This window comes from Chiloscyllium plagiosum, unplaced genomic scaffold (genome assembly GCF_037043375.1).
Source record: "Chiloscyllium plagiosum isolate Xiang-an unplaced genomic scaffold, Cpla_swu_hap1 HiC_scaffold_34, whole genome shotgun sequence".
Classification (NCBI taxonomy): domain Eukaryota; kingdom Metazoa; phylum Chordata; class Chondrichthyes; order Orectolobiformes; family Hemiscylliidae; genus Chiloscyllium; species Chiloscyllium plagiosum.
In genome coordinates, this window is record NW_028270172.1 from 17,898,145 (window position 1) to 17,917,566 (window position 19,422).

At 44.0% G+C, this 19,422-nt stretch overlaps 1 protein-coding gene across 1 annotated transcript; it reads left to right on the forward strand.

The window, feature by feature from the left end:
- The first annotated feature begins 10,577 nt into the window (after positions 1–10,577).
- Positions 10,578–15,460, forward strand: LOC122564301 (C-C chemokine receptor type 4-like). Its single transcript, XM_043718971.2, has 2 exons — positions 10,578–10,700; positions 12,398–15,460. Exon 2 carries the CDS (start codon positions 12,421–12,423, stop codon positions 13,492–13,494), a length of 1,074 nt encoding a protein of 357 aa, XP_043574906.2. The 5' UTR covers positions 10,578–10,700; positions 12,398–12,420; the 3' UTR covers positions 13,495–15,460.
- The last annotated feature ends 3,962 nt before the right edge of the window (positions 15,461–19,422 follow it).

The following is a 19,422-nucleotide window of genomic DNA, read 5'->3' on the forward strand; positions in this document are numbered from 1 at the left end:
GCTATCTGGGCCTGTGTTGTTTGATATGGCTGTACAGCACATGGTCCCAAACAGTGCACAAACACCTCCTTTTTCGGCAAGTAACATGTCCAAAGCCATCCTATTTTGTAAGGTCATGAGGGAGGACTGTGCAAGCTGTTCATGGATGGCGTCAACTGCATCCCGGGTTAGGTTGGTAAGCCTCTGCATATTGTAGTGGAGGAGGTTGATTCTGTTAACGTTTTTATCAACCGTGATCGGGAAAATGGCGGAAAAAAAAGGGGAAAACTTTCAAAACCCGCAGCAATCTCATCCACCAGCTTGTATTCGTCGGGGATATTTCTGGCCTGCCCAATGGCATCAATCCAGACCCCATCCGAATTCTTGAAATCCAACAGCGGGTCAACAGCCCGTCTGTGTCGGGTCAGAGAGGCACGCCCAGGCGGGGGCTCGTGGAGGGTGTAATCTCCCGGGGCCCGCGGGGAGATGAAGAGCGGGATATTGAGGGTGACCAGGACACAGCTCCCTTCCCAATTTAGGGGCAACCAATTGTACAGAATCCGTCCTCCGCAGTACCACCACAAGTCCGCGCGGCTCACTGTTAGTGCTGCCGCTCGGCTTCCTGTAAGCACCCAGGTTCTGCTGCAGCTTGCCCTGTCTACGCTGCCAACTGGATATCCTCGGGTAAGTGGTGTGGGGTTGATGAAGCAGGTGAAGTTTACTAGCGGGTGTACAACGAAGTCAGGAGGGGTAACGTTTGCCGGTGCCATCGGGAAGTACTGTTCCCATGACCTGCACTTCAATGTAGGGTTAGTCTCGGACATTAGTTCGACCGCACAGCCCATGCGGCCGTCTTCAAATGGGGTCCTACTCATTATCAGGCCGGGCCGCCCCACCGCGCAAACCCAGCAGTGGTCGTGGCCTGCCTGTCGTGAAAACTGGATGACTCGATCCAGCCAGGTATTTGTCTCCATGTAGCCAGTGGCAGGTGCGATCTGCTCTCGGGGATCAACCAGCTTAGTCAGCTTGCGCGATTCAAACTCTGCAACTATACCAGGCACAGGCCAGGGGGGATGGTTATCCCGGTCGAACGGGACCCCCAGCTGGTCCTGGGAAGAACCAGGCATTCCCAGATTTATTCGGATAATCCCCTCCTGGTCTTTCCCCGTGACTGCAACCCCAATTGCCAAATAGAGGATTTTCGCACGGGCTGCATCTGACTGGTCGGATTCGTGCCCCCGTGCCCAGCAGGTGTCACTGGACCACCCTGTCATGATCATGGGATTGGAGAGTCCGGGCTTGACTCGGAGAAGCAAAGGGTTCTTACGAGCTTGAGAGCCAGAGACTCGCCCTCTCTTGAGGGAGAGTTTTCTGCTAAAGTCCAAGTATTCTGCTCGTATCGGGGTGCTGGTGTAAGCCTGCCCCCACCAAACATCATCCCAGGAGGCACACACGCGGCGTGTACAGATGTCTTTCGGATATCCGTAGCATTTGTGCAAGATGCGGGGGGTGCATGAGCAAGGACACATGTATACACTGTAAGCAGTCCATCCCTCCTCTGAGTCAGTCCCCCCACAGTCTATCACATCGCACAGATCGAACTGGAAAATCTTATCCTGCGTGGGTTCTGCGTGTATGGTAACCATTGCTCCACATGAATCCCTTGAAACCTGCACGGACAGTCTTACCACTAGGCAGAAACCCAGCCAGTTCAGGAGTCTGTTACTTTCCCTCATTTTCCAGCTCCTTGTCGGGCGCGACCTCCGCAACCGGAGTCAGAGTAGTGTTAGGCTTTCCTGACCTGGAGCAATGAGAGAAATGGTGCCAGTTATTGTCCCCCTCCCGGTTCACCCTCAAGACGTTGGCAGCGACCCCCGTCACTGGGTAGGGGCCATGCCACCGCCCCTCGTCCCAGGTCGTACGGCCCATCTGCCGGAGGTAGACCTTGTCCCCCTCTCGAAGGGGTCGGGACCTGTCGGGGGTGTCCGGCCGTGCAGCCGTAACCTGGTTGGATATTAGCCGGACCATTTCCCCCAGTACTTGCATGTACTGTGTCATGTCCTGATTCATTGTATCCCAATCTGTTTCCCACAGGGGTGATGTTCGGGGGCCAGGCATGGAGCGACCTGTCAGGATTTCATGGGGTGTCAGGAAGGTATCGCCACTCCTTTCCTGCCTCATTGACAGCAAGGCTAGGGGGAGTGCCTGCACCCACGTCAATGCAGTCCCTGCCATGACCTTGGCAATCTTGTCTTTAAGCGTGCGATTGGCCCTCTCTACTAACCCTTGACTCTCAGGGTGGTAGACACTGCCGTAGCGGTGAAGTATCCCTAGAGTAGCCTCCACCCGGGCAAGATGTTCGTTTTTAAAATGTGTCCCATTGTCTGTGCAGATTTTTCGGGGGACGCCATAGCGGGGAATCAGTTCCTTTGTGAGCCACTTCACAACAACTTCCCCATCCTCCGTCTTTGTAGGAGTTGCCTCTACCCACCGGGAGAATCTGTCCACTACGACTAGCATGTATCTGTATTTATCTGGGGTCCTCCATTTGACTCCCATGTCCGTAAAGTCCATGCAGATCTCCTGCCACGGCCCTGTCAGGGTTGGGAACTTTAACATCGGGTGTGGGAGAACTCTCCTGGTGTTGTACTCATTACACACCCTGCACTCAGCCCTCAGGTTCTCTATATGTTCCCGCAGCCGGGGTGCCCACCAGTGGTTCTGGACGGTTCTTACAACTTGGGCAACTCCCACGTGTGTTGGCCCATGTATTTCAGAGAAAAGTGTTGGCAGGAGAGCCCTCGGGGCCACTACCTCTCCTCCCGGGGATCGCCAAAGGGGCTGTTGAGACCCTTCGACCTCCACATACTGTCGGACTGCGCCTTTATTCTCCCATTCCCATTCCCTGATTCAGCACTGCTCGCCCGTCCCTGCAGCTCACACAGATGCCTAATGGCATCAACCCTAGCCGCCTCCCCAGGGGAATCACTGCTACCCTCCCCCGGCCCCGGACTCTGTTGGGTATCTATCCCTGACCTCAGGGTGACCAGCTGCACTGCGAGCTTGGCTGCCCTGTCAGCTGCATCATTTCCCAGCGCTTCCCTGGTACGTAAGGCAGAGTGTCCTTGCACTTTCACTACTGCCACTTCCCTTTGCCTGGAGCAACCGTCGCAAACTCTGGTCGTGTTTTACCAGCCTCCCCGTGCTGGTTTTAAAACCACGTCTAACCCATGCTGTGCCCTCTACGTGGACTGCGGTCGATGCATAAGTGGAGTCAGTGAAGATGTTAACTCGGTGTCCCTCAACTCAGTTCTAATGCCCTTGTCAGGGCTGTAATCTCTGCTAGCTGTGCAGACGCAGGCTGTGGGATTTCCCCAGACTCGATGGTGTCGTATACCCCCCCTGAATCTCTGACCACGGCATACGAGGCTCGTACGCCACCTGCTTCCCGACGGCTGCTGCCATCGGTGTACAGGTCCCAGTCTGCCTCGGCCAGGGGTTCTGTGTGCAACCCCTTACGTATCCTCCTCTCCTCAGCCACTCTGGCCACACAGTCGTGGGGCTTCAAGGATCCCCCATTCACTCCCACCATCATATTCCTAGTACTCCCCCTATCGGATGCAAACGTAATGTGCGGTGATAGAAGGGCATTCTCAATTCTAACCTGCCGTCCAGCTGAAAAGCTGAATGAGTTGGAGGCCAGAAAGGCTCCTATGCTGTGATCTGTGTGAATAGTCAAGGGATGGCAGAGTACTAGATGGTCAGTGTTGTCAACCACTTTCGTTACTGCTGCCACAAATCTGGCACAGCCTGGCTGCCCTTTCTCAATGGGCTCTAAACGGCAGCTGTAATACCCCAGCACTCTCCTGCAGCCTCGGTCCTTTTGGTACAGGACGGCGTTTACTATCCCCTCAGTCTCTGCCACGTCCAGGTGGAAACCTTTCTTATAGTCTGGGTGCGCTGCTCCCAAAGCTTGCTTCACCTCCTTGAATGATTTCTCTCTCTCCGCGTTCCATCGCAACTGACTCTTGAGCCTCTTTGCCCCAACCTCCATGATCATTTCCCTGAGTGGGGATGTCATAGTCACAAAGTCAGGGACGTAGGTGCGAGAATACCCACATAACCCCAGGAAGGCCATCATGTCCTGTACTGTTATAGGGGTGCCATAGGAGAGGATCGCTTCCCTGTGCGCTCTTGAAAGTGTGGTGCCCCCTTTTCCTACTATCCGTCCCATAAAGGATACTGATTTTCGGGCTATCTGGCACTTTTCCCGTTTTACTTTAAAGCCGGCTGCCACAAGGGTGTCCAGCAAGGTGCGGACCGCCTCCAAATTTTGGGTGTCAGTTTCACTGGCAATCAACAAATCATCGCCATACTGTATGATTGTGGTGCTGGTGGGAAGCGATATCTGTTTAAGTATAGGGGTCAAAGCCGCACTAAACAGGCCTGGGGAGTCTTTGTACCCCTGTGGGAGGCGATTGTATGTGTACCGCTCTCCCTCGAAGGTGAAGGCAAACCACTTCTGACACTCTGGGTGCAGTGGAAGGCAGAAGAAAGCGTTAGCCAGGTCTATGACAGAGAAAAAGCGGCTGGCAGGCGTGAGCGCCTGCAGTGCAACGTAGGGATCAGGGACCTTCAGGTTTAAAGTCTCCGTGGCTTCATTTATCCTTCGGAGGTCATGGACCATGCGCCACCCCTTGCCCATCCCCTTGGAGACGGGAAGGATTGGCGTATTCCAGTGTCCCCCCTTCATTTTCCTGAGGACCCCCACTTCTAGCAGTCCCCTGATTGTTGGGCGAATCCCTTCCCTCTGTTCTAAGGTGAGAGGATATTGTGTCACCCAGATGCAGCGTTCAACGGAAGGTTTCAGCTGCAGGTGGACTGCCCCGTCCAGTTGGCCAGTGTCCTGTGGGTGTACCGTCCAGAATCTTGATCATTAATGTGGGATTTTTAAATGTTTCCCTCAATCTTGTCAGGATAATTCCCTTTTGTTCTGGTGCTTGGGCAATCACCAGGTCCACCCTTTCCTTATGCAGGGCTACGCTATCCAGCAGTAACTGACTGTGAATAGGCATGTCCCCACCGTCCCTGCAGTGCCACCAGGGCACTCCGGGACGTGCTGTCCTGAGGTGAGTCAACTTAGGTGGTCCGAAATTCAGGTCCCCCATGTCGGATCTCCCCTGAAGGGAACCGCTTCAAGAACAGTACGTCTTTCAAAGCCTGACCTTCGCGTGGCAGATCTCTGCTCTTAACAACCGGTCTAAGGCAGACGTCTGTACAGTTAAACCCTCTTTAGGAGTAGAGTTCCGACCTCTGTCACCCCAGGTATGTTCGGTGGGTCACAACGAATATGCAAACAAAAAATTTGTCAGTTTTAAGTGCTCAGTAACATGGATCCAGGAAGTCGAATATGGTCAGCGCTCAGGTAGGTAACGTCAGGTAATCGTCAGGCAGAACAATCTGCAAAATCGGGCAAACCAGATATGCGCTCCGGCTCCGAAAGCTGCGCTAGGGACTCAGGCAAAAACAGATATGCGCTCCGGCTCCGAAAGCCGCGCAAGGGACTCAGGCAAACACAGTTAGGCGCTCCGGCTCTGAAAGCTGCGCAAGGAACTCAGGCAAAAACAGATATGCGCTCCGGCTCCGAAAGCTGCGCAAGGGACTCAGGCAAAAACAGATATGTGCTCTGGCTCCGAAAGCTGCGCAAGGGACTCAGGCAAAAACAGATATGCGCTCCGGCTCTGAAAGCTGCGCAAGGAACTCAGGCAAAAACAGATATGCGCTCCGGCTCCGAAAGCTGCGCAAGGGACTCAGGCAAAAACAGATATGCGCTCCGGCTCCGAAAGCTGCGCAAGGGACTCAGGCAAAAACAGATATGCGCTCCGGCTCCGAAAGCCGCGCAAGGGACTCAGGCAAAAACAGTTAGGCGTTAGTGAATAAAACACTCTAGGTAAGTTAAAAGGTTAGTAAAAGCTTACCAGTCAGGACTCTGCGATGCTGCTGTCAAATTGATCAGGTTTTTTGGGTTGGTGAGGGTCGGAGAGCAGACAAGAAACTAACTGAGAGAAAATCTAACTACTGGAAGCCTTAGATTTAACAGGCGCTTCCTCACCTTTAGAAAACTTCGGCCGAAGGTTGTCTGCTCCCTGATCCGCCAACGTTGCCAACTTGCCGTTGTCTCTTTTCCTTCCCGCGTCGGGGTCACCAAATGTTAAGACGGACCCGCGGGGTCCCGTCTTTGCGTGTTCTTTCGGAAGGAGAGACTCACACTGGCAACTATGGTTAGATGCAGACAGCAGTTTATTCACAGAATCTTAACTGGTACAACGAATCTACAAGCATGCATTCGTTGGAGAAGGCGTTCTCCCTTCTCGTTCAAACTTGACACAATTATACTTCGCGCTGCCTGGAGTCCCCGGTCAGTTCGCCTTCCCCATTGGTCCATTCATCTGCGCGCGCTGGGGATCCGTCCTCCTATTGGCCGCATCGAAGTGCCTGTCCAGCTCCTGCTGTGCTTGACAATGGCTCAGCCATCCCCGGGAGCGGTTCCGATCCCGTATTCAATAGTTCATTGTTTCAAGGAATTACTATGCGTCTGACAGGCTAGCCATTTTCAATAGTTTCAGTTTAACTAAATTGACAATTACACTTATCAACTTTAGACTTAAATAGAGCCATTCACACTTAACAGTTACAGGTTCCGATCGAGCAATTCACACTTGTCTAACAGTTACAGATTCCGATCGGTTTCCTTATTAATCCCGAGTTTCGATGGGGCAATTAATACTGGCTGGTATTTACAGGCTCCAAGATTTAATTAACATTATGCATATCCCTTACAAGCTCCAGCCAGGTAGTCATGCAGTCGCCAGCAGCAGCTCGCTTGGCTGTTGTTAACCATTTCAGGGCTGGAACTAGAAGTGTCTGTTGCAGAACTAGTGTCACCCTCCCTAGCCCTACATTAAACACCCCAGTGAAATCTCCCCAACACATGTGAGCTGTCTTCCTCAAAATGAATGTAACATTCTATCATGGTGTGACCACTATACCCACAGGATCCTTAATTGCGAGATCTCTTATTAATCTTACCTCATTACACATTATTGTTCCTAAAATAACCTAACCCTAGGTTGGTTCTGCAATGGACTGTTGTGAACCAAACAGACAGCCAAAGCAAATCAGTCTCTCTATCCCTATATCTACATTGCAGCAAAATTAAAACATTCAGTGACCCTTAAAATTGACCCTAATGGTTCCTAACCAGACTTTGTGAATAACTGATACCAGACACTAAGTTAACAGCATAAAGAAAAGAACTAACAATTTATTATTAATAGAGTAATGTTTTCAGAGCAAAGTTAAACAAGATAATCAAACTAATTTTTATGATTTAAACCCAATCTTCTTTGAATCAAGCCTCTACTCAGACACAAACGGATACAGTTAAGGGATAAATTAAAAGGAAAATGGAGTATGTAACTGGCCAGCTCACTAAGAACAGTTTCCAAGATGCATAGTATCACATGGAATTGCATTCTTAATTTCTAAAGACACAGGTCAATGCAAATAGCTTCCTGCAGGCTCCGGAGAATATTCATTTAATTCTTGTAATCGAAATTATATTCACCAAGCAATATGTTGATAATGGAAGGATAACCAGGGAGCAATCAAACTTCTTACAATCCTATAGCTGTGGCATCCACAATCCTTCTGATAAACAAACACAGTTCAAAACAGGTTCAAACTTTGGTTTCTCTCTGTTCGTTTTCCACATTCTCTTTATGATGTTGGTTGGCACCAGCCTCCCTGCAATGTCTCCTGTCCACATCAAATATCCGTCAAACCTTGAGCATATTACATCTTCAGGGTCAAAACATCTACGGTGTTCCTTGAACGAGAATCAACCTTCAAATAACTTTCATACCAAATTGTATAAACAAATAGAAGTTTGCTTGTTCTCCCTTTTTTTGAAAGAAACAAACTGCTACTCCCTGTCCAAAGGTCACCTCAATTCTCAGCTCACAGTTTCAACCAAACTGATAAATGAAAATAAGGAAAACTAACAAGGGCTCTGACAATACTGCTTGAAGAAGCAATCCATGATAATCTCTACAAACTTATCTTCAAAGTCACCCTTTCCAATCTGATTTATACAATCAATATGCAAAATAAAATCACCTATGACAAGTGTAGTAACCTTGTTACATTCCTTCATTAGTTGCTGATTGATACTTTGTCCTACAACACTTTGGGTGTCTGTAGTTGATTCCCATCTATGACTTCTTTCCCTCGCTATTCCTTATTTCCACCCAAACTCATTCCACATCAAGATCTATTGCACTTTTATCACTGACTCGAGAAACTGAGCTGTTCTTTTCAGATCAGCAAAAGTTTACATGTTTAAGGTGATAAAGAATTCATTTGGAGTAAATAAAGGCAATAGTTTCCAATTGCTAAAGGATTAATAATGAGAGGACATTTATTTCAGAGACATCTGTGGCTCACTAAGAAATTAGTGATAATATTTGATGAAAAGAAGAACAATATAATATTGCAAAAATGCAGTAAGTAGTCCAAAGGTTGGGAGTGTTTTATTCCCAATAGAAATGGGAACCAGCAAAGGGCCCCCCAAAAGGTTGATGAGAGGGGAAAAGTAAAATGTGAAATTAGCTGACCAAAAGTATACAAACAGATTGAAAGAACTTTTATCAAAAGAAAATAAAGAAGAGAGTAGATAAAGTAATTGTTGATTCCTTAGATGCAGATACAGGAGAAAATATTGTGGGGCAAAAGGAAACACAGAGGTACCAAAAGAAATCTTGTATCTGTCTTTACAGCAGAAGACACACGTTTCTTTCCAAAAATGTATGGCAACCTAATGCCTAAAATGCGTGAGGACATTTAGGAATTAATATCAACGGAAAAAATATAACGGAGAAACATTAGGGAATAAAATCAAAGAAATCCCTAGGATCTGATAGCCTACACCCTTGGGCTGTAAAAGCGATGTCTCCGGCTATGATTTTCCAAAATTGTTCAGACTCAGGAATGGTCCCATTAGGTTGAAAGTTGGCAAATGTTATATTGTTATCCAGGAAAGAAAGAGGATGAAAATGTTAAACTGCAGGCAAGTTAGTTTAATATCAACAGTTGGGAAAATGTTAGAATCTATTATTAAACAAGGCTTCACACTGCAGTTGCATAAACAGAGTATGATTTGGAAGAATTAACATGGTTTTACTAAAAGGCAAAAGTGAGGACTGCAGATGCTGGAGATTAGAGTCGAGACTGTGGTGCTGGAAAAGCACAGCAGGTCAGGCAGCATCCGAGGAGCAGGAAAATCGATGTTTCAGGAAAAAGCGTGAAACTTGATTCCAGATGAAGGGCTTTTAACCGAAATGTCTGACCCATGGTTTTACTAAAAGAAAGTCCTGTTTAACAAGTTTGTTGAGGTTCTTTGAGGATATAACTAGTAAGGGAGGTAAAGCAGGACCAGATGTGGTGTACTTGGAGTTTTGAAACGCATTCAACGAAGAGCCACAAAAAAGGATCCATGAAGTCCAGTGTAATGTATTAACACAGTTCGAGGATGAGTTAACAGACAGGAAGCAGAGAGTAGACATAATTGAGACTTTTTCAAGTTGGCAGGCAATGAATAGCCCAGCGCTGTTCACCTGCACTGCAAGGATCAGAGCTCAGAAATTCATAATCTATGTTAATGACAAACAATCAGAGATTAATGCATCTGAGTTTGTGAATGATACAATGCTAAATGAACAGCACCAGAGTCCCAGGTTCATTTCCAGCCTCGGGTGACTGTCTGTGTGGAGTTTGCACATTCTCCCTGTGTCTGTGTGGGTTTCCTCCCACACTCCAAAGATGTGCAGGTCAGGTGAATTGGCCATGCTAAATTGCCCATAGGGTTAGGTGCATTAGTCTGGGTGGGTTACTCTTCGGAGGGTCAGTGTGGACTGGTTGGGCCAAAGGGCCTGTTCCCACACTGTAGGGAATCTAATCTAATCTAAACTGTGGGGCGGAAACAATGGGGTTGCAAAGAGATTATACAGCAAGTCTGGCAGCATCTATGGAGAAAGGAACAGTGGTACAGAAAAACTCATTCTGATGAAGAGTCATATCAAACTTGAAAGATTAACTGTTTCTATGTCCAGGACCAGGACCTGCTGAATCTCTGCAGCATTTCCTGTGTTTGTTCAGATTTCCATCATCTGCAATATTTTGCTTTCACACAAAGAGAAATAGACAGATTAATTGAATAGGCAGCAGGATAGTGGATGGATTATAATGTTGCTGTGGTTGTGGGTATGTTCGCCAAGCTAGGAAGTTGATTTGCAACGTTTTGACTCCTGTCTAGGTTATTATAATGTTGGCTGTAGCTAATGGGATGGTATTAATCTTTGGGCATTGGAACAATAAAGCAGATTTTTTAAAAATGGTGTGAAACTTGTATTTGTTAATATTCAAAGAGACAAAGCGTTAAGTGTTTATGCATTTCCATGTATGCATCTATAATGACTGCAGAATTGACTGCTCATTATCTAAATGTTGGTCAAAGGCTCAAATTTTTCTATTTTCAAAGCAGAACACTGAAGAAAACCATCAAGATGAAATGTGCATTTGGAGCACAGCAGTCACAAAAATTGAGAAGTTGATGAAGAAATGCTTGCAGCTTCCAGCTGGCTGATGACACATATATAACACAGGTGAGACTTGAACCCAGAGGTTGGGAGACTACCCCAGCAGCACATTTAAGATTCAGTAAGAGATTAACATGTATCCACTGCAAGATAAAAGTTTGGGGTTCACAACTCTGCTGTGCAAGACAATGTATAGAATCATTAAGTAGAATCCCTAGAGTGTGGGAAGAGACCATTCAAACCATCAACTCTACACTAACTCTCTGAAGAACATCCCATCTAGACTCTTTACCATATGCCTGTAACCCACATTTTCCATGGCAAATCCACTTAGCCTTCACATCCCTGGACACATTGGGGGCATTATATTATGGTCAATCCACCTAACCTGCACATCTTTAGACAGTGGAATGAAACTGAAGTAGCCAGCCAAAACCCCACGCAGACACAGGGAGAATGTGCAACCTCCATTCAGACAGTCACCCAAGGCTGGAATTGAACCTGATACCCTGGCTCTGTGAGGCAGCAATCCTCACATGATTTTACTTTTTGCACAAAGTAACCCATTAGATGCACGTAATAAGCATTGAAAAAAAAATGTTTCCACACTGTGGGGAATCTAATAATAACAACATACGTTTTTCTGGGAAATTGCAGCAGTATGAATAGAAAGTTGGTTTTTAGATTAGATTATTTATGGTGTGGAAACAGGTCCTTCGGCCCAACACCAACCCACAACCCACTTCCATACATTTACCCTTTCACCTAACGCTACAGGCAATTTAGCATGGTCAATTCACCTAATATGCACATTTTTGGATTGTAGGAGGAAACCGGAGCAAACCCACACAGAGAATGTGCAAACTCCACACAGAAAGTCACCTGAGGCAGGAATTGAACCCAGGTCTCTGGCGCTGTGAGGCAGCAGTGCTATCTGCTGTGCAACTATGCTGCCCCAAATCAGTTGTCCGATTTGGAACTTGCAACTCAACATTACCTTCTCAAGGGCAGTCAGGGATAGAGAATAAAGGCTGATAAGAAACTCAAAACAAAAATACTGAAAAATCTGTGAGATTTCTAACAATTATAAATGATCAAGTTTTACAAGAGAGCTTTATCTCAGGATTAGTTAAAGCCTTAGATTCAAGGTGTGGGTGGTTGTTGGATATCAGCTAAATGTCAGTTCCCATTATAGATAGAAACAGAAGGTTCAATTGTGATCAAATATACCTGATCATATATAAGATATAGATAAAATCAGCAATTTGACGTATAAGCCAGTGACAGGAAATGTGACCAACAGCAACTCTGAAGCAGTAATTTATGTGGAGACTGGAAGCGTACTTCTCTCTCATACAATTAATCGTAAGTGTTCATGGCAAATAATTTAATTATAATTTTTGTTTGTAACCACTTCTAAATTAATCATCAGTCACTGTTTTTTATCAATGAAATGAAACTAGAGGATGGATTAAACCACTTTCTGGATGTTGGTCAAGGTGATGAGAAACTACTGAGAAATCTGAGGAAGAGTCAATGGATTTGAAACATTAACAGTATTTGTCTCTCCACAGATCCTGCCAGACATGCTGAACATATGCAGCAATTTCAGTTTTTGTTAGCATTGCATAATATTGTTGTTTAAAACTACTATTAGCAGAAATAAAAAGGTTTGAACTCAATTGTGTAACACAGCTCTGTAATTTCAATTGTGCACTAATTCAATAATGACCATCACTGACTGCTATTTTTTACCTTTCTAGTCTACTGAAAGGTGCGTTACAAGATGAACATAATGGAAGAGCCGAACAGTACATTCAATTACTTCTATTATGACTATGAAGAACACTTTGCTCCATGTGATATGGGATCTGCAAATGTTTTTGGTGCAACCTTCCTACCAGTCCTGTACTCCCTCGTGTTTCTCTTTGGTCTACCTGGGAACACACTTGTGTTGTGGGCTCTTCTAAAACACAAACGTTTGAAGAATATGACAGACATTTATCTTTTCAATTTGTCATTGTGTGACTTGCTGTTTGTGAGCACACTTCCTTTTTGGGCATATTCTGCTGCAAATCAATGGATTTTTGGAGAAGCCTTTTGCAAGATTGTTTCTGCTGCTTATGAGCTTGGCTACAATGGAGGCACAATGTTCATAATCTTGATAACTGTAGACCGCTACCTTGCAATTGTTCATGCTGTATTTTCGGTCAGGACTAGGACTGTTCGAAATGGGATCATTTCAAGTGTAGTGATGTGGTGTGTAGCTTTGGTTGCCTCATTTCCCACAATGATATTTAACACAATCCAACCTGATGGGGAAAGATATGTTTGTCATACTTTCTTTCCACAGGGCAATGTTTCAAATTGGAAACTCTTTGTCCTTTTCAAATCCATTGTTTTGGGTTTTTGTGTTCCATTGGCTTTTATAGTTTTCTGTTATACAAGAATAATTCAAACCCTGCATAAAAACAGGAGCTATAAGAAACACAGGGCTATAAAAGTTATATTTACTGTGGTCATTGTGTTTTTTGTATTTTGGACACCGTACAATGTTGTGATGTTGCTGGAGTCATTGAGAGAACAGAATGTTTTAACTGGCTGTGAGTTCCGAATACATCTACTGATTGCCCAGCAAGTAACTGAATCCTTGACGTTTGTACACTGCTGTTTAAACCCAGTCATTTATGCATTTCTGGGTGAAAGATTTCGATTCTATCTCCGCAGACTTCTTTACAGCTGTTTTCCCCCATCACTTAGATATAAAATCAGTGACCAATCTCATTTGGCTTCTCATGCTTTACCTGCTTCTGTCCGTTCATTATCCTCTGGGGACCACGACTCCTCCACAGTTCTGTAGCTCAGTCTCTCAGGTGCTATGTTGCAATATGGAGTTGCCCATACGAAGGTTATGCCTGAAACATTGACTCCCTTGCTCCTCAGGTGCTGCCTGACCTGCTGTGCTTTTTCCAGCACCACACTTTATTGACATCTAGGGAGTCCTTAATTTAAGTCATTCTCTCATGGATCTTTCCACTTTAAAGTTCTTTCTTTCTCTCGACCATATTTTTTTCATTTGAAGGGCCACTTATCATTTTAACGTCTCTTACTTCCTGTCATGTCATGCATTATTGTGTCTCTCATCTCATTATATCAATGTCTAGATTAGAGGTGCTGCTGGAAAAGCACAGCGGGTCAGGCAGCATCCAAGGAGCAGGAAAATCGACATTTCGGGAAAAAGCCCTTCATCAGGAAATCGATTTTCCTGCTCCTTGGATGCCTGCCAGACCTGCTGTGCTTTTCCAGCACCACTCTAATCTAGACTCTAATCTCCAGCATCTGCAGTCCTCACTTTTGCCCTGATTGTGCTGCTAAAGATGGTGCCATTGCATCTGAGTCCTACAGTTAAGATCATAATTTTTCTGAATTGTTCTATGCTCTGTGAATGAAGTAAACTTCATTTTAAACTTTTCTTTAAATAATTCTCTGTGTTTGTACCTGCTCTAGTAGAGGTGTTGTTGTGAATGTAATTTAGGTAGTTAATTATCTGTTGCATTTTACTGTGTAGTTTTTTTTACCAGGTACAATAGATCAGGAGCCTGTATTGTATGTATACTGTAAAGTTCTATGTCGACTTCTCTGCAAGCAAGAGAACTACATTCATCATTGAAATTTCCTGTATTTTGTTTTGCCAGTCATTTCAGCCAGGAATACACTGTTATGAAGGTGTGTACTGTCCCTTTAAGACAGAGTGTTCTGAACTGAGAGATACAAGCACCTATGTATATGACTAGATGGCATTCCCAGAGTGTACTAGAAAATCGAAAATATGTAAGATTTAGCTGTGAAATGGATACCTTGGTTTCAGTTGCTGTTTTGACAACAAATCAAATTTAACCAATCGGTTTAAATTATGTCCCAGGATACTAAAATCCAATCGAGTTTAAATTTATTGTTTTGCCAATATCGAACCGATGAGACGATCCAATGTTGGGAGTATAAAAATGCAGGCATTTTGAAAATGGGAGACAGAGCAACTGCTGTCAAGGGAGACCCAAGAAATTAGGAAACACTCTCTATCAAAGGTACCTTTTCATATGAAACATATTTGCAGTAAAAAGAAAGAAGCTGACCCACGGAGATCTTTAGCTGAAAGAAGAAAGACACCAAAGTTGTGTGGTTTTGAAATTAAATTGATGTAATTTTACTAAGTGTCTCATTGGAACAGCATATTGTTATAGAGTTGGAAGCAGATAGTAAACCGTTAAGAGAAAGGGGGTAAGCCCCCCCCCCCCAACTTTGTGAATAGTTGTTGTTTAATGTTCACCTTTTGAGTAAAAAATAAATTGCTATTATTTTCTTTACATAGTAGAACTTGGGAGTTCTCTGTCACTCATTTTAACAGATTACGAGGTGAGGTGAGCTTTTCTGGGTGTTTGGTTTAATTAACAGAGGGGTTCACTGCCATGTTGTAACTGTTTTGGGGCTCAGTTCTGAGATTTGGATAGATTTGGATGTGTTTAGACAGATCCAGTGTGAGATTTGAACGGTTTTGGGATACAAAAGGTCCCAGCTGGTTTAATCACTTGCGGATTAGTATCCCGGATCTTTAAATAAAACATATGTGAAAAAATGTGTTTAATTTCAGTTACTTGTGGTTGGTTAAATTAAATATGGAGGAAATGGCTCTTATGATTGCTAAAGAGGTTCTGGGGTTTGAAGATGCTTCCCAAATTTGCCAAGAAAGTTTAGAAAGACAGAGGAAGGACATCCTTTCAGAATTAGCAAATAGGTTAGGATTGGGTTTAACCAGGGATGAAAGGAAAACTGAGATTGTAATAGAGTTGGTCAAGCACTTAGGTGCATCAGAGAAGCAGGCAAGTGCAGTAGAGTTAGAAAAACTAAAATTGCAATTTAGGAAAATAGATTTAGAAGACAAAGAAGAGCCATGTTAGAAGAAAGAGAAAGAGAGAAAGAGAGGAAAAAGAAAGGGAGAGAAGGTTCTTAGCTGAGCAGAAAAAACAGAGAGAGAGAGAATTTGAACTTCAGAGGTTGTGAATTAGTCAGGAAAATCTAGTTAACAGGATGGAGGTGAAGAGAGAACATAGTGATGTGTACAAATATGTTAAAACTTTGGCATATTTTGATAAGAAAGATGTTGAAGCCTTCTTTATTTCATTTGAAGAATTGACTAGGCAGATGGAATGACCAGAAAACTTGTGGGTAAAGCTGGTAGTGAGGTATATGCAGCGCTGTCAGATGACAGGTCAAGAGATTATGTCAAAAAGGCTATTTTGAGTGCTTATGAATTGGTACCAGAAGCGTATAGACAGCAGTTCAGCCATATAAAGAAGAAACCAGGTCAGATTTATGTTGAGTTTGCAAGAATTAAACATAGTAATTTTGATAGATGGGTGTGGGCCTTAAAAATAGCTAAGACCTCTGAGGTTCTAAGAGATTATTTGGCTGAAGGGGTTTAAAATCTCACTTCCAGAGATGATAAGAATTCATGTGGAGGAACAGAAAGTTCAAAAAGTGAGAAGAGCAACAGAGATGGCAGATGAATATATATTGGTGCATAAGGCGAAATTTAGCATCTGGCAAGTATTTCATCCTGTGAAAGAGAGAAATTGGGAGAAGGGGAGACCCTACACTACAAAACAAAGAGTAGAGCACACTGTTAATACTTTACCAGAGGTGAAAAAAGAAGCCAAAGAGGGGGAAAAGAAGGTGAAAGGCCTCAGGTGTTTTCACTGTCGTAAGGTGGGACATGTAAAATCACATTGCTGGTCATTGAAGAAAGGCACTATGGGAAAAGCTGTGGTAAAAGAGGCTAAGACAGTGGGATTAGTGAAAGCATTAAAGGAAACCCCAAGAAAAGTTGAAGAGCTACAGGACAGTACACAGCCTAGGCAGGGGCTGGGTATTGAGTCAGTGCCTGATCTTTATGAAGATTTCACCTCTGTGGGTAAAGTTTACTCAGCAAGAACATGGGGAAAAGGGAAAGAAGTTATACTTTTGAGAGATACTGGATCTAATCAGTCTCTAATAGTAAGAGATAAACATATTTGCACCCTTTCTGACATGTGACCTGTGAGAGTGGTAATTCGTGGAATAGATGGACAGAAATTTAGCATTCCGCTGTGTAAGATTAGGTTGGAGTGCCAAACCAAGACTGGGGAAGTAACAGAGGGAGTGATTGACAGAGATTCAGTTCCATAAATGCAGTTTGTTTTTGGGAACAACTTAGCAGGATCTAAGGTGTGAGTGACACCCCTTGTTGTGGAGAAGCCAAAGCAAAGCCAGGAACTGAGGAGTTAAAAGAAAAATATCCTGGAACTTTCCCAGACTGTGTGATAACAAGATCCCACTGTCATAAGTCACAGCAAGAATCAAAAGCTAGAAACAAAGATGAAGGAGTTGAGGTTCAGTTAGCAGATACCTTGTTTGATGTAATGAACAGGCAGAGGGTCAGACAGAAGTGTTTAGTCCTGAAAGGCTAATGGACTTACAACAGAAAGACAAGACAATAATACATATATGCACACTCAAAAATTGAATCAGAATGTATTCCTGAGGGTTATTATCTTAAAGATTGAATCCTAAAATGAAAATGGAGACCACGGCAGGTTAGTGCAGAGGGGAAATAGGCTGAAGATTGTGCACCAGATTGTGTTTCCGATAACATACAGACAGGAAATGTTAAGGTTTCACATGAATTACCAGTAGGAGGCCACCCAGGTGTGAGGAAGAGTCAGACTAAGGTACAAAAACACTTCTATTGGCCTGGACTGCACAAGGATGTGGTTAAGTTTTACTGTACATGTCATATGTACCAAATGGTAGCTAAGTCACAGGCGGTAATTAACCCAGCACTTTTGTTACCAATTCCCACATTTGAAGAACCTTTCATGTGGGTTATGATTGATTGTGTAGGTCCCCTCCCTAAAACTAAAAGTGGTGACCAGTACTTGCTAACCATAATGGATGTGTGTACCAGATTTCCAGAGGCAATTCCATTACTGAGTATTAAGGTAAAAAGGGTGGTAGAGAAGTTAATAGCTTTCTTTACATGATATGAGATACCCAGAGAGATTCAGTCAGACCAGGGGTCTAATTTTACTGCTATGCTGTTTAAGGAGTTCATAGATAGCTTAGGCATAAAGCACTTTAAATCAAGTGTCTACCATCCTTAATCCCAGTGAGCTTTGGAAAGGTGGCATCAGAATGTACTGTCAGGATTATCTGAATGACTGGGATAAAAGTATCCCATTCGTATTGTTTGCCATTAGAGATGCCCCAAATGAATCTACTCAGTTCACTCCCTTTGAGTTAATATTCAGACGGCCTTTGAAATTAATTAAAGAAAAATTGATAGGAGTGAAATTGGCGATCTCACACTTGGATTATGTATCTGAGATGAGGGAGAGATTAAATTGAGAGGTGAGTTAGCTAAACATCACCTGAAGAGGGAATAGCATAGAATGAAGCAGGTGACAGATAAAAACTCTAAAATTCAGATGTTTTCCCTTGGGAATGATGTGTTAGTATTGTTACCAATGGTAGGAGATTCTTTCAAAGCCAGGTTTACTGGTCCTTATCAAATTGAGAAAAAAGTTGAGTCAAGTAAACTATCTGGTAAAGATACCAGATAGAAAAAAAACTGTATTGGGTATGTTATGTGAGTATGCTGAAACCTTACTATAATAGAGAAGATGACCCAGGGAGATCTTCAGCCTGAAGAAGAAAGACACTAAAAGACGACAGCGGCTGTGTGTTTTTTAAATTAAGTTGATGCAATTTAATAAGTGTTTTATTGGAACAGCATATTGTTATAGAGTTGGAGGCAGATAATCAGCAGTTAAGAGAAAGGGGGGCTTAGAGTTGTGAATAGTTATTATGTAATATTCACTTTTAGAGCAAAAAAGTGAGTTGATATTATTCTCTTTAAATAGTGGAATTTGGGAGTTCTCTGTCACTCATACTTTAACAGATTATGAGGCGAGGTGAGCTTTTCTGGGTGTTTGGTTTAATTAACAAAAGGGTTCACCACCGTGTCATAACAACACAGTGCTGCCCATACATGGCACCGTATTTCAACGTTTGTATCAGCATTTTGAAGCAAAGATGTTCTGCACGCACTTAACTCTGACTTTAACATTGATTCCTATGGGAAAGCATGTTTTCATAATGTTGTTTCACATTAAAATCATGATTTTCGAGATCTCAACCCAGTGAGGGCCCACAAGGTGTATAATCAGCCCCTTACTCTGTACTCCCTGTACACTCACAACTGTGTGTTAAATTTCATCCTTACTCCATCTACAAGTTTGCTGATGACTTCACTATTGTAGGCCGGATCTCGAACAATAATGATGCAGAAGACAGGAGAGATAAGAATGTTCGGTGAAATGGTGCAAAGATAACAATCTTTCCCTCAATGTCAAAAAATGGAAAGAGCTGGTCATTGACTTCAGGAAGCAAGGTGCAGGGGGAACTCCTGTGTACATTGGTGGTGGCTGATGTGGAGATGGTTGAAAGCATCAAGTTCTAACTGAGCCATGTTCACCAATAATCTGCCCTGGTCCGCCCATGCTGATTGATGGTCAAGAAAGCACAATGCCACTATTTCCTCAGAAGGCAGAGGAAATTTGACGTGACCATAAAGACTCATCGATTTTCATAGATGTACCATTCAATCTAGATGCATCATGACTTGGTGCGACAACTGCTCTGCCCAGGACTGGAAGAAACTACAGAGAGTTGTGAATACAGCCCAATCCATCAC

What these genes read in the sequence shown, in the direction of transcription:
- LOC122564301 (XM_043718971.2), top strand. Translation starts at nt 12,421, where the DNA reads ATGAACATAATGGAAGAGCCGAACAGTACATTCAATTACTTCTATTAT.